A 13,764-nucleotide genomic window follows, 5' to 3' on the forward strand; every position below is an offset into this window, starting at 1 on the left:
CTTGAAAGTGTCCCACCACTAGATTGGCCTGTGGGCAATCCCATGGTACATATTTATTTATTTTTTTATTGATGATTAATGGGGGAGGCCCAAGCTCACTGATGGCAGTGCCACCCTCTGGGCTCGTGGTCGTGGGTCCTACAAGAAAGCAGGCTAAGCAAGCCAGTAAAGCAGCAGCCCTCCATGGCTTCTGCATCAGCTCCTGCCTCCAGGTTTTTGTCCTGTTTGAGTTCCTGGCTAGACTTCTCTCAGTGATGTAATATGAATTGAGAATCGTATGGTGAGATAAATTCTTTCCTTCCCAAGTTGTTTATAGTTTTATCAAAGAAACAAGAACCCTAAGACAGGATATGACCCCCAAGCTTTGATTATACTGAGGTATATAGACATTTAAAGGTTGATGAGAGCATACGTTTTAAAGATCCATTCTTTCTCCAAGCCTTGTCAACTCTAAATATTTTCACTTTTAAAATGTTTTAAATTTGATTTGTGAAAATATTATCTCATTGCTATATAAATTTCTTATAATACATTTTCCTGGTAATATCAGTTGTTCATTTCTTCTTTTGTGAATTGCCTGTCTGGGTCTGTTGTCATGTTTTGTAGCTGGACTCCTCATATTTTCCTTATGAGCTTGAAAGAGGCCTGTATGTTAAGAGGGTTATTTTGTTAACGGTGAGAGTCACAGGCATCTCAAATAGTACTTAGTATTTTATTTGAAGGTTTCCTGTTTCTTTCCTTCCTTCCATCCTTCCTTCCTTGTTTCCTCCCTCCCCCTCCCTCCCTCCCCCTCTCTCTCCCTCCCTTTCTCCTTCCTTCCTTCCATCCTATTCTTCTGTTTCTTGAAAAATAGAATTTTAAATGATAAAATGACAACTTTTACCATGTAGTCTTGACATCTGGGATCAGTAGGTACACATTTTTCCTGATATTCTACAGAATGCCATAGACTGAAGATTTTTGCCTGTGCCTTATACTATGCATCCACAACTGCAATAGTTTATGTATCTTTGTACTTCTCATAATGCCTCAAACAAACACAAAATGAAACACAGGGAATCCAAGGAAACCACGATGATAGTTAAGACTGTCAACCTGGCAGGTTCTAGAATCGCCTAGGAGACAGCTGCTGGGTATGCTGATGAGAGTTTCAAGATTAGATAAATTGAGGGGATCCACTATAACTGCCTGGATGGAAGTTATGAGATGTGTAAGACTAAAGCAAGCTGAGTGCCAGTATTCACTGCACTGTGCATCTGACTATGGATGCACTATGAGCAGCTGCCTCATGCTCCTTCTGCAAGCCTTCCAATACCCAGAACCAAAGTCAACCCTTCTCTCCTTAAGTTGCTCCTTGTCCTGTGTTTTGTTACAGCAAGGAAAAATTCAACTCTGGTGTTGAGTTGTTTTTAAAGATTTATTTATTTTTAGTGTGTGTATATGAGTGTTTGACATGCATGGATATATGTGTACCACCTGTGTGCCTGGTACCCTTGGACATCAGCAGAGGGTGCCAGATTCCCTGGAGTTATAAACAGTTGTGAACTGCCATATGGAGACCTGACTCCTCTGCAGAAGCAGCAAGTGCTCTTAATCACTGAGCCATCTGTTCAGCCCCCAGTTGTACATTTTAGAGGATTATAGTGTGATATTTATTCTCCCCCATACTCCCTTGATGTTTCCTTCTTTCCCAGTACTGGAAATTGAACCGTGAGTCTGGCACATTATACATAACTATTATACCACTGAGTTTTATTCTCAGCCCTATAATATTTCAACCAATCCATACATCATGCACTAATGTCAATACTTTACATCATGAAGTTTATTCAGGGTTTATCTAGAAGCTATAATTTCTCTTTCCCAGATTATCATTACAGTGCTCTAAATGGTTTTTCTCTCCTCTGTTACTCCCAGTTTATCTACCACTCAGCTAGAACCATGTTTTGGAAAGTGGAAACATGATATGTTATTCACTGTTCTCAATTTTCCAATGGTTTCTCACCCTACATAAAACAGAGTTTACACCACAGGTCATACAGCCCCAAATCCAAGCCTGCTGGCCTCTCTGATCTCAGACATGTTGTTGTTGCTGTTGTTGAGCTCTGTGCAGTCAACTTAGTGGCCTATGTTGGTCAACGTTGAGCTCTGTGCAGTCAACTTAGTGCCCCTATGTTGGTCAACGTTGCTAGGAAGGCCAGTTGACTGATACCTGAACTTTGGCCTATGGAAAGTTGCAATCTTGTCTTCTGAAACAGATGAAGAAAGAAGATGCATACATCTTTACACTAAACTAGAATCTACTAGGATAGTGGTTGCTGGAACACTGGCTGGTTAGCTCTAGCCCCCTTACTGCCAGCTAACCTGGGATCATTCTCTTGTATGCTGCTGCCTGTGTGTTTCCACAGAGACTCAGGCAAATTCTACCTGCTTAGAGAGGCCTTCTGAGAATACTTTTTGCATTTGTATTTGTGGTCCCTTCCTCTTTTTGATTGTACTGTTCTGATCCGAGTAGTCACCACTTGCTGTGTGTCTCTTGCCACTGGTACTTTTTGTGTCCTGCTGAATCCTCAAGGCTCAGTTATCAGTAGTTGATCATTCATATCTGTGGAAAGGATGGTGATGGTATTGCACATAGCACATTGGTTTCTAACTCTGTTGGCACTTTGACAAGTGTGAGAAAAACCATACAAAATTTATTCTTGTGAATGACCTCATAGGATGAAGAGTGACAATTATGTGCTCTGAGAGAGTCTTATGAGAAAATAACAGAGAAAACATGAACCTGTATTACCAAGGTAAACTGTTACAAATGTTTACAATCTTTCCCCTTACAACTTTACAGAAAACTTTCCTAGTATCTAATACTGCTCTACTGATAATACTATCTACAGACCAAAGGTATTTGTCACTGACCTTTGACATTAGAAGAAATAATAGAGGTCAACTTTATATACTGAAAGAGGTTTCTTAGACTATATACATTTCACTTATACTCATCCATTCAGTACCCAGATCCTCTTAATATTCCACTCCAGCACATTTCACTCACTATAGCTCTACCATGAGGATATTTCATGATACTCCCTTCATTTTCACTGTGATGGGATTCTTCATATCTAGAATCAAGCACAGTCCTCCATGGAGTACCGAGTGCAGAGGATATCCACATCCTTCTGGGTTTATTAGTGCATGCTCTGCACAAACAAAGACTAAAACCTAAGCATCTAATCCTTACAACCATGACCATGCACATTTACCAGTGGTAGACTTTACATATACCATGTTGATTTGGTTGTTAGCATATTTTCCTGCCAAGGCCCCTCAGGATTCTGCTACTTACATCTTTATTATAATGAGTACCCAGTTTTCCTTGATTGTATGTTAGAAAGTGTCACACACAAAATATCCCCACTTCAGGTGGTAGAACTGTTAATCATCCCATTACCTAAGAGCAGCTATTTTGATGTGCACTATAGCTTTAATATGCTCTGTGCCCAAAACTCATGTTGGAATTTAATCCTCATTGTGAGATACTAAGAGAGTGAAAATTTAACCAAGCTATTATTTTTAGAGTGGAATTTTATGAGGCAATTTGGATGAAAAAAATCTAGAACAGACCCCTGTGATAGAATCCTGGAATTTGGGGGAAAAAAATGAGAGAAAACAGATGAAATAAACATGCATACAATCTTCTTTACTGCCATGCATGACTGCACCACTTTAAGACTCTGCCATGGGGAAGGCCATCATCTGGCACAATCCTCAGCCTTAGACCTCCAGAACAATGGTCCCCAAATAAACCTATTTTTCTCAGATTTGTCTGGTTTGTGGGATTGTGCTGTTAGCAACAGAAAATGAATAGCAGGATCTAACCTGCTCAATAGTATGCCTTGTGTCAGGCCATTGTGAGGGTGACAATTCATCAGAACTGACAATACCACATCTTTTCATCCCCTTCATTTGGGCTGCACAGTCTCATCAGTAAGGGGATGGACTGCATAATTGAATCTGCTTTTTGTCAACATGCACTGCTCCTTGGAGATCATCACTTTATATTTCATTCTCATAATGATATGTATTTGTCTGTTTAGCAATAATTTGTCCAGGGGTTGTTCACAAGCCTCTGAATTTCATTCCCCATTCTTATCTACTCTTTTTTGGAAATGAGATAAAGGCATATCTTCCTTTCATTGGGCTATCAAAGACTATTCAGGAATCCAGAGTAACATCTGCATGCTATTTGGAAGCTTGGAATCATAGACCTGAAAACCCTTTAAAGCTACTAAATGTTGTTTTTCAACTTTTTACTTTTCTTTGCAATTGCATTGCTCCAATTCACTTACTCAGCTTTCAACATGTACAGGATTTTATACTTTCTGCCGAGGATACAGTTTAGCACATAGGACTTCATAGTTAAACCAGACAGAAATATAAGAAGTTTCAACACAGTAAGATCCTCAAGGGTGTTGTGGGTGCTACCAGGTGCAGTGGGTTTGAATTTTAGAAAGACCCTGCTAACCACAGTGGAGAATTGGGATTTTTACACCAGAATGTGTAAGACATACTTTTCTTAATCTCCTCAACAACCTATTTCATAAATGCCATTAAATTCCTGCTTTATAGATATAGAATAGAATGCTAGACATACCACCACACTTTTGCAATGTCAACAGAACAGGAAGGAACAGGACTAGGATTAAACTCCCATCTTTCTGCTCTGCAGAGGTCTCAAAATCATAGGTCCCATCCTGACATGCTGCTCACTGCTCTGCAGAGACCTCAAAATCATGGACCCCAGGTCCTGACATGCTCACTGCTCTGCAGAGTCCTCAAAATCATGGACCCAGATCCTGACATGCTCACTGATCTGCTGAGACCTTAAAACCATGGTTCCCAGGTCTTAACATGCTCACTGTTCTGCAGAGACCTCAAAACCATGGACCACAGGTCCTGATGTGCTCACTTCCTACTCCACTCAGACATTACTCCCGACAGCACTCATTTTGGAATTGCTCTGGTGTGTCAGTGCTGGTAGTAGAAAAGCAAAGGCAAGTGAGGTTACTTACTCATTTTGGCAATACTGGTCATGGGATCTGCATTCACAGATTCTGACTCAGATTCTTTTGAGTTGGTCCAGACATTCGTTTTTCAGTATGCTTTTGGTGACTGTCTTTTGAGTTTCATAAGTATTACTTCCTGTAGCTATGTTCAATAATGCAATAGTGGAAAGAACCAAAGAAATCATCATTGGAGGGAAAGGCAATGAGCTACTGAGTTGCCTAAAGACAATAGGACTAATTGGCATTCTTTTCTTTTGAAAAGCACTAAAGCTCTAGAAGAAAGAGGTTGCCATGCTCTTCTGTGCCAAATACCTAGTTGACTTTAGAGATGTCTAAATGACCCTCCTCAAATGAGCTGTCAGGAAGGGAAGGGAAGAAAGACATGTTGGCAATGCTCTGAAAAGTTTGCTTAGAGAAGAAACAAACACAAGAAGATTAAGTGAAAGCCTTACAAGTTGTGACTCATTATTAATCCCACTCCTGTAATTCACAACAAATTGACTAATAGTCTGCCTCCCTTCTTCTCTCCCAACACAAAATTACTGCATGTAGTAGATTACAAACTTGACTAGGAGAAGCAGCAATATTCCATTAATATTCATAAGTGTCATAATGCTCATATTTCCCACATATTTGGAAAATCAGCCCAAGTAATTAAAGAGAATTGGGGAATTATAAAGATGAAAATATCAGAAGAATTGCTCATGGAGTTATCAACACTATTTTACTTCTACTTTTACATCTTAATGACTTAATTTTGCACAGATGGCACTTTTAAAATTTCTTAGTTTAAAAAAAAAACGATTTCATTGTTATGCAAGAAGTACAGTCATTTTTTCAGAGAGGAAACTTACATCATTGGCTTTTCCACAACATATCGAAAGAGTTTACTTCCAATGATTTTCACCATGATTTCTGGCATTGGCTCTGATCTATGGGGGGTCTGCCAACCTGAAGACATGGATGGTCTCTCTCCAAATCTTGTTAGGTCCTTCGGGGTAGAAAATAAATAGGTTCTTCCTCTTTATTTCCCATCAGGTAGTTATGGATTCCTCATCAATCACATCAACAATAACATTAGGACCTATTGGCATTGTTCCTGTGAAGGGATTATATAGACTACTCCACTATAGTGACTAGGTTAAAGATATTTGAAAACATCAGGAGTAACAGAAAGATCATTGTATTCCATGATTTTCCTTAAAAGCAGAAGATGAAATTCTTAAGTAAAGGATGCAGCATCCTTGTCCTTTGAGAAGTCAATACTAAAACAGGTCTGACAAACCTTGTTAAAGTAACTCTCTTCAAACCTCAAATAATTCAGTTGCTCTATTACAACTATTCCTTATCCAGTTCTAACATAAGAAATTTATTCTAAATACTTTTTGGAGAAGTCTCACTTCCTTATTGAGGGTGGGGTGGCAGCTTCTTGTGCTATGTAAAACATGTATTACATAGTGCATATGCTTCTTTTCCATTAATTCTCTGAATATCCAGGGCCTGGGAAAATTGGGTCAAAGGCTGTCATCCCTATACCTCACTTAACACTCCCAATAAAGTTTTCTTTTACATTTTTAAAATTACATTTGTGTGTGTGTGTGTGTGTGTGTGTGTGTGTGTGTGTGTGTGTCTAAGCACCTGATGCAATCAGTTTTCTGCTTTTACCATGTGTTTCCTAACGAGTGAACTCATGTTCAAAGGCCAGTCCATCTCCCTAGCCAGGGTGTGAGGTACTATTAATAACCATGACCCTTCTTGCTTCACCCTCAAGGGAAGAGGTGTGTGTAGCTAGAGCTGTCAATTCCAGAAGAAGATCTGCAAAGCACACAAACTGAGTCCTTAGGTGACTACATCTTTCTCTACTACAGGGCCTGGGATGGGATTATCCTGAGGCCAGAGTAGAAAGCTGGCCTGTAGTAGAACACTTAAATCAAAGATCAGCTCTGATACTCCCTTTTGCCACATGTGATTCCTGTTATGCTCAGAGACTTTTGGTGACTCCAGAAAACAAAGTGTTTGAAGAAGCACTGTACTTTGTAAAAGGGATTCTTTATTTCCCATCAGCATCCACAGCTACCAGACTCAGTAAGAAAACCTGCTTGAGATAAGCCCAGGGTGAACCCGACTGACCACTTCTTTTCAGAGTCCAAGAAACTTCTCAAACTTAGTCTAATTTAAATACTGGCTTTACTGATTGGGAAATTGAGGCCCAAATGCTATCTCACCAAAGTCTTCCAGATTGGAGGGGAAAGGAGAGGGTAGGAGTCTTTCCAGTGTTCTGCTCTGATAGCTACATCAGGGTCCTTCCCAAGAGTCCAGTTCACTTAGTGTGAACAGCACTAAAGCCCCAGAAGAAACCGAATCCAGGCCACCACTGGTTTGCTATTTGCCCCGCAGTGGGGCATCAGCCTTGTGCTGGGACCAGAGGGGCAGGCAGTCTTACCGCTGAAGTGGCGCTTCCTACCCAGGAAGTTCAGAGGTATGGAGTGCTTCAGTCTAAAAAACAACTCAGAACGTAGGCAAGGAGCTTCGGAATCCAGCCAATCACAGCGTCTGGATCACCTCAGGGGCCTTGCAGCGCTGTTGCTAAGGACGCACAGAGGCTGCTGCTGGGCGGGAACCAGATTTCTCCTCACCTATTGGTGGTGGCCAGTCCTGCGGGTGCGAGAGGGGCCAGGTGTCCCAGGGTGTGGTTGCTGACAGGAGGAAGCTGGCTGTTTTGAAGTCTGTGCTGAAAGGCCTCTGAGCATTTCCAGAAGCCCATCTTGCTCACCTCTGGACTGATGTTGTTTCCCCCTTCCTCTTATACTTCTGCTCTTTGAAACTTGCATAAAGTTGAAATCTTTAGACTAACCCATGCTGGGGATGGCATGGCTTTGGGCAAACCTCTTCTTTGCTCCAGGATTGTTTCCTGCTGTACAGTGATGCAAACAACAAACAAACAAGATAATTCATTAACGATAAATAAATTTAGAACACTTGAAGATGTTGTAACTCAGTTGATTGCTTGTCTAGCCTGCATGAGGATCTTTGTTTAATCCCCACCATGAATACCTGGGTCAGATTCCCAACACTGCATAAACAAGGGGTGATGGTGAGTGCCTATAAGCCAAGAACTCGGAGAATAGGAGGACCAGAAGTCCAAAGTCATTCTTGGCTACCTGTTCCAGTTAAGTCTGGTCTACAAAAATTCCTGTTACAAAATAAGTAAAGAAACAAAATTCTAATAATAACCTTGAATGCCATCTATATGCAAGATCATTTATTTGAGCCAGAGAGGTATTGCATTATTGACAACTGCCAACTAAACAGTTTGCTTTTATTTTAAAGGGCAAGTAAATGAAGCTTGGGTATTGTGAAATTACCAAGACCCCACAGAGGCAAGTGAAGGAGCTCAGTTATCACAGGGCCTTTCCACTCATGTATCAAACATCTCTTCAGGTCGAGAGACCTATGGTTTGCATAGTTTGCTCTCAAGTTAGATCTCTCGATTCCAGCTCAAACCCTGCAATTTCTGTTTGAACAAACCTATAGTGTAGCAGTTTTCAACCTTCCTAATGCTGAGACATCATGTTGTGGTGACCCCCAACCACAAAATTATTTCATTATTACCTCGTAACTGTAATTTTGCTGCTATTATGAATCATTATGTAAATATTTAGTATGCAGGATATGACCTGCCCCCCATGAGGGTTGTATGACTGTCAGGGAGTCGAGACCCACAGGTTGAGAACATTGGCTCCAGTGGCTAGCACACCCACTGGAGTTTGATTTACTCAGTATATCTCAGTCTATCCCTCCTCCTGGACAACTTTTCCATCCAACCCAGATTTCTAGGTTCTCTGTCCTCTATTCAAAGAATGTAAATATGAGGAATGGTACTTTAATTTGACTCCAAAATGGTATCATTGTATCAGCTCCAAAATCCAAGGGCCTGCCTTCAGCCCCTGGCTCTGCTGTGTCTGCAGTTTTACTGCGGCCTGTGCTGCCAGTTGCAGGCAAAGAAGAATGGCCTTACTTCAGGGCCTCACTCTCTGGAGGTCAGGAGATACAGACAAAACCATGATACAGAGTGCCATGGGAGCAAAAGGTCTCCTTCTTCCATCTGCAGCCCAGCCTTCCCAAGGCCCAGCTCTGACAGGACCTCTCCTGTTAGAGCTCAAAGTCCCAGAGGCCCATGGTTTGCATATTCTGTTCTCACTCCAGGCTTATGCACAGCAATTTCTGTTTGAGCAAATCACGAGTAGATAGAGCACCCCCTGGAATTTGAGTTTCTCAGTATAACTTTCCATTCCCCTGGATAACTAACTTTCCCATCTAACCCTTTCTTTGGGTTTTTTGTTTGTTTGTTTGTTTTTCCATTCTAAGTAATCTTTGTGAGGCTGTCACTTAAATTGTTTCTTCAGTAGGACATCTTCCTAAAACCAATTAGAGTATTGATCAACAAACTTTAGAAACCAAGGGGGCCTGCCATCTGGTGGGACTACCAGGCAGTGAGGAAGGATGTTGAGATTTTTGGTGCATGTTTGTATTAACAAACTCTGTCAGGATAGCTGGTCAATAGTGGGAAGCAAAGGGAGAGGTCAGCACAGAGTCTGGATCCAGCTGGGCCTGAAATGGGATTTAGTGATCTTAGAAACAGGTGTGAACAATTTACTTTTACTGAAGATATTTTTGAGGTAGACCTTCATTAACATAAATACCTAAAATCACCATTGCTTCTCTTGAAAATTCAGATTCTCTTTAAAGTTCAGATGTTGGAACCAGTTAATCAATTGGATGGTGTGGTGGTTTGAACAGATATGGCCCCCATAGACTCATGTGTCTGAATGCTTGGCCTATAGGGAGTAGCACTATCAGGAAGTGTGGCCTTGTTGGAGGAAGTATGTCACTGTGGGGGTGGGCTTTGAGGTCTCGTATACTCAGGCTACATCCAGTATGGGACACAGTTCACTTGTTGTTACCCGAGGATCAAGAAGCAGAACTCTCAGGTCACCCTCCAACACCATGTCTGCCTGCATGCTGTCATGCTTGTTGCCATGGTGATAATAGACAAAACCTCTGAAACTGTAAGCCAAGCCAATGAAATGTTCTCCTTTATAAGAGTTGGCATGGCCACAGTGTCTCTGCACAGCAATGGAAACCCTAACTAAGACGGCATTTTTAGTGTCGCTGTAAACTCTGATGTGAAGCTTGAATGAGCAGTAAACTATGTCCTTTGACTTTATAGGTTTTACAATGGCCTACTTCAACTAATGACATTGGCAGGATCAACGGGGCCCGTTAACCAAGCTGGTTGTTGTCTGATGAAATTTGATATGTTTTTTCAGACCCAAGGGAAGTTCTGCTTTGTCACTTTTGAACCCATGAGCTGGAGAATTCCATTAAATTATTATGTCTGTAAAGTGGAGCCTAACAATAATGACTGTTTCAGGGTTGCACACTAGGCACTTGGAAACATCCCTCCAAAAGCAATAGGCTTACAGTAGACTATGCATTTATTTGTAATAATGAAAGTAACACTGAATATTTATCATGTGCTAGAAACTGTTCTGAGAGTTTTACCTATAGTCTTAACAACTTTAAAAGACTATTAATTTTCTTGTTTTAAAGAAGAGGAAGCTGAGCTTAGCAAAGATACCTTGCTTGTGGGAACATAGCTGGGACGTCAGAACTGTAAGACAAGTCCAGGTTTGCCTGACTCCAGGAATAGTCAGCTATTCCTATACAGTTCCTCTGTGGATGTTAGTTGTTGTCATTACAATCATTCCTGTTAGTGTTCCTGTTGATGGTATTTTGAGGCTGAGATCTCCTATAGCATTGTAGAATATACAGCAATTCTGAAGCAGGACTGGGGATTTTCATCTCTCACTCTGCTTTATGAAATAACATGACCAAGAAACACCTCTCCTGTGGTTTATATTAAACAAGGTAAAACAAGAGACTCTGCAGTAAATGTCTCCATAAGATTAAATACTGTGGTTAAAACCACCTTCCCTAGATTCAGCAGCTTTAGATTACAAGTCACCAGAGAAAGATTCTACAGAAACGTCTCCATTCAATGTCAGCCCTCTCGTTTTCCTCCAAAGAAAGATGAATTGCTGTAATAAGAGAACCAAAGAATGCCCCCTCCGCAAATGTCAGGACTTTCCTTTTACCATCAAATAGAGGTATGGAGAGAAGAATGGGGTCCAGTGCTTTGCTTTGGTCCATATAAGTCAAAGTTGAATGAGTATATAAACAGGAAGTAATAAAAACTGCTCTTTGAACATTTAATCATAGATCTATAAAAATTAGGCATTTTGTAGTGAATTCCCTGACCAACAGAGAAGACATAAATACTGAGCTGTATTACAAAAAGTAGTGGATTTTGTTGTTCCATTCCTTCCTTCCTTTCCTCCTTTCTTTTCCCTCCCTCCCTTCTTTTCTTCCTCTTTTCCTCCTCCCTCCTTCCCTCTCTCTCTTTCCTCCAGGAGGCTGATAGGGACTTCAGCTGAACAGACAAAGGAGTGCCAGACTGCTTCTAGAAGAGAACAGAGAGTAGGAGGCTGAAAAGAGGCTGTAACATACCGACTAGATGGATACACTTTGGATATGGAGTACTGAAGTGCCATAAAAATGAGTAAATTCAGTAAAAGAAATATGACCTTTCCCAACTCTGGAGGCTGGCAGTTTTGTGGGGCTGGTTCCATCAGAGTGTGAATTGCCTCTTTGCCATCCACTGGCACTTTTCTGGCCACCCAGGCATTTATTTCTTAACTTGTAGATAAACGTGATGTTCATGATACATTCTTTTCTTGTGTGTGTATGAGTCCACATTTCCCCTTTTTACAAGGACACAAGTGATAGTGGCTTAGATTCTCATCTCATATCTTTCTGTATGCTGTGAATATGTGTGGCTCCCATTGGATAATAAATAAAACTGTTTTGGCCTATGGCAAGAAAGCTTACAGCCAGGTGGGAAATCCAAGCAGAGAGAAGAAAGGAGGAGTCCATAGAGAAATCAGCCTGCTGCCCAAGGAGCAACAAGATGCCAGCAGACCAATAACACCACAGCCATGTGGCAACATATAGGTAATTAGGAATGCGTTAATTTTAGATGAAAGAGCTAGTTAAGATGAAAGAGCTAGCTATCAAGAAGCTGACGCCAAAGGCCATACAGTCAAAGGCCATACAGTTTGTAATTAATATAAGCCTCTGAGTAATTATTTTATAAGCATCTACAGGACCACTGATGGGACAGATTTGTCCATACTGCTGGGCAAGGCAGGATCAGAGAAATTTCCATCTACACTCCTCTGTTACTATCCTATATCTATATAGAGCCACAGTGGGAGATACTGAAGGTTAGGTTAGTACTTCTATTGACAAATTCAGGAACACATAAATCAACAATGTAACAAGCCCAAGAGCCCAATTTGCACTTAGCATGGTACTGGTATTTACTTCACACAAACTACCTTGCTTTTCTGTGATGAGATTTCTTCTTGGGCAATACTAATTACATACGTAAATATGAGGATACAGTGTTTGAAAATATAACTTAGAAAAAATATCTGGTCCACAGACAAGGTTGCTGCTTTTGCACTCACCTCCTTAGTGTGCTTTATTAAGGCCTTTTTGTTTGGCCCCTAATCCTTTATGTCTAGTATTTCTCTTCTTAGTCAATTGCTTGCACATGTAGTCTCATGGCACCAGGGATTTCTGCATGCCTTTGCAGTCTTTGTTTGCCTGAGAAACAGCAAAGCTTCCTCATAGCTCAGCTCCTGACTTGGAAGATTAGCTCAGATTTGATTCCATTGGTGAAGCTTGCCATCATGTCTCTTATCAATTGACCCACTCTTCGGTAAACTAGCGTTTTAATGAAAGTACTCTTTCCATGGTGACCACTGCTTTACTCATTCATCCCTGTCAGGCACTTTTTACTTAAAAAATTTTTTTTATTAAATTTGTTCTTTGACAATTTCATCCATGCACATGATTACATTGTAATTACTCTCCCCTTCTACTGTTTCTTATCTCCCTTCCATCTCAGACTCCACAAGCAATCCATTGTGCAAACTTACAAATCTCTGTTTTGTTCTTTTAACCCTTTAGCTATGTCCAGCTGTTTAGTCCATCTCTCTTCAAACTATTTTAAAGAAATTCCTAGTGTTATTAGAGACAAGGTCTTACTGTCTAGCCCTGACAGGCCCAGAACTCAATGTGTAGACCAGGCTTGCACTCACAGAGTTTTACCTGCCTCTGCCTCCCAGGTGTGATTGCTGGCATCAAAGACATACACCATCTTGTCTCTCCTCTTTCCTTGCTGGTCTTTGAGGGAAGGAGCAGAAGCGGGAAACAGAGTTCAGATAGCTGTGGATATGATGGAGATAGCCCGCAGTGAGATGACTTTGGTGAATCGGATCAACTTGATCCCAGAGTATAGGAAAAATATAGGATTGGGAAGCTTGGTGTCAAACTCTACTTTGCATTAAGTAGCACACTCTATTCATAATGCTGAGTTAGTGGCAGAGGGGTCCTATAGTAAAGCTCCTAGTACAAGTCTTAGTCACCATATATGCAGCAAGAGGAAAATTCTTCTAGCAGGAAACCTTGTCAAAGGTCACATGATGGATAAATCAGGCATTGAGGTTTAGACACAGCTTTCAGATAAGGTCAATTCTACTTGGGCCTAGACACATTCTCCAGATAAGGGCAG

General features: G+C 41.0%; 1 protein-coding gene across 1 annotated transcript in view; it reads right to left on the bottom strand.

Moving 5' to 3' along the window:
• The window catches only part of C2H1orf87 (chromosome 2 C1orf87 homolog), a 75,325-nt gene extending 69,301 nt beyond the window's left edge, over nucleotides 1–6,024 (bottom strand). The window contains exon 1 of the mRNA XM_036180085.1: nucleotides 5,918–6,024. Coding sequence (XP_036035978.1) covers nucleotides 5,918–6,024 — 107 coding nt within the window. The remainder of the gene's footprint in view (nucleotides 1–5,917) is intronic.
• Nucleotides 6,025–13,764: the final 7,740 nt, after the last annotated feature.

The sequence above is a fragment of the Onychomys torridus genome, chromosome 2 (genome assembly GCF_903995425.1).
Source record: "Onychomys torridus chromosome 2, mOncTor1.1, whole genome shotgun sequence".
NCBI lineage: Eukaryota > Metazoa > Chordata > Mammalia > Rodentia > Cricetidae > Onychomys > Onychomys torridus.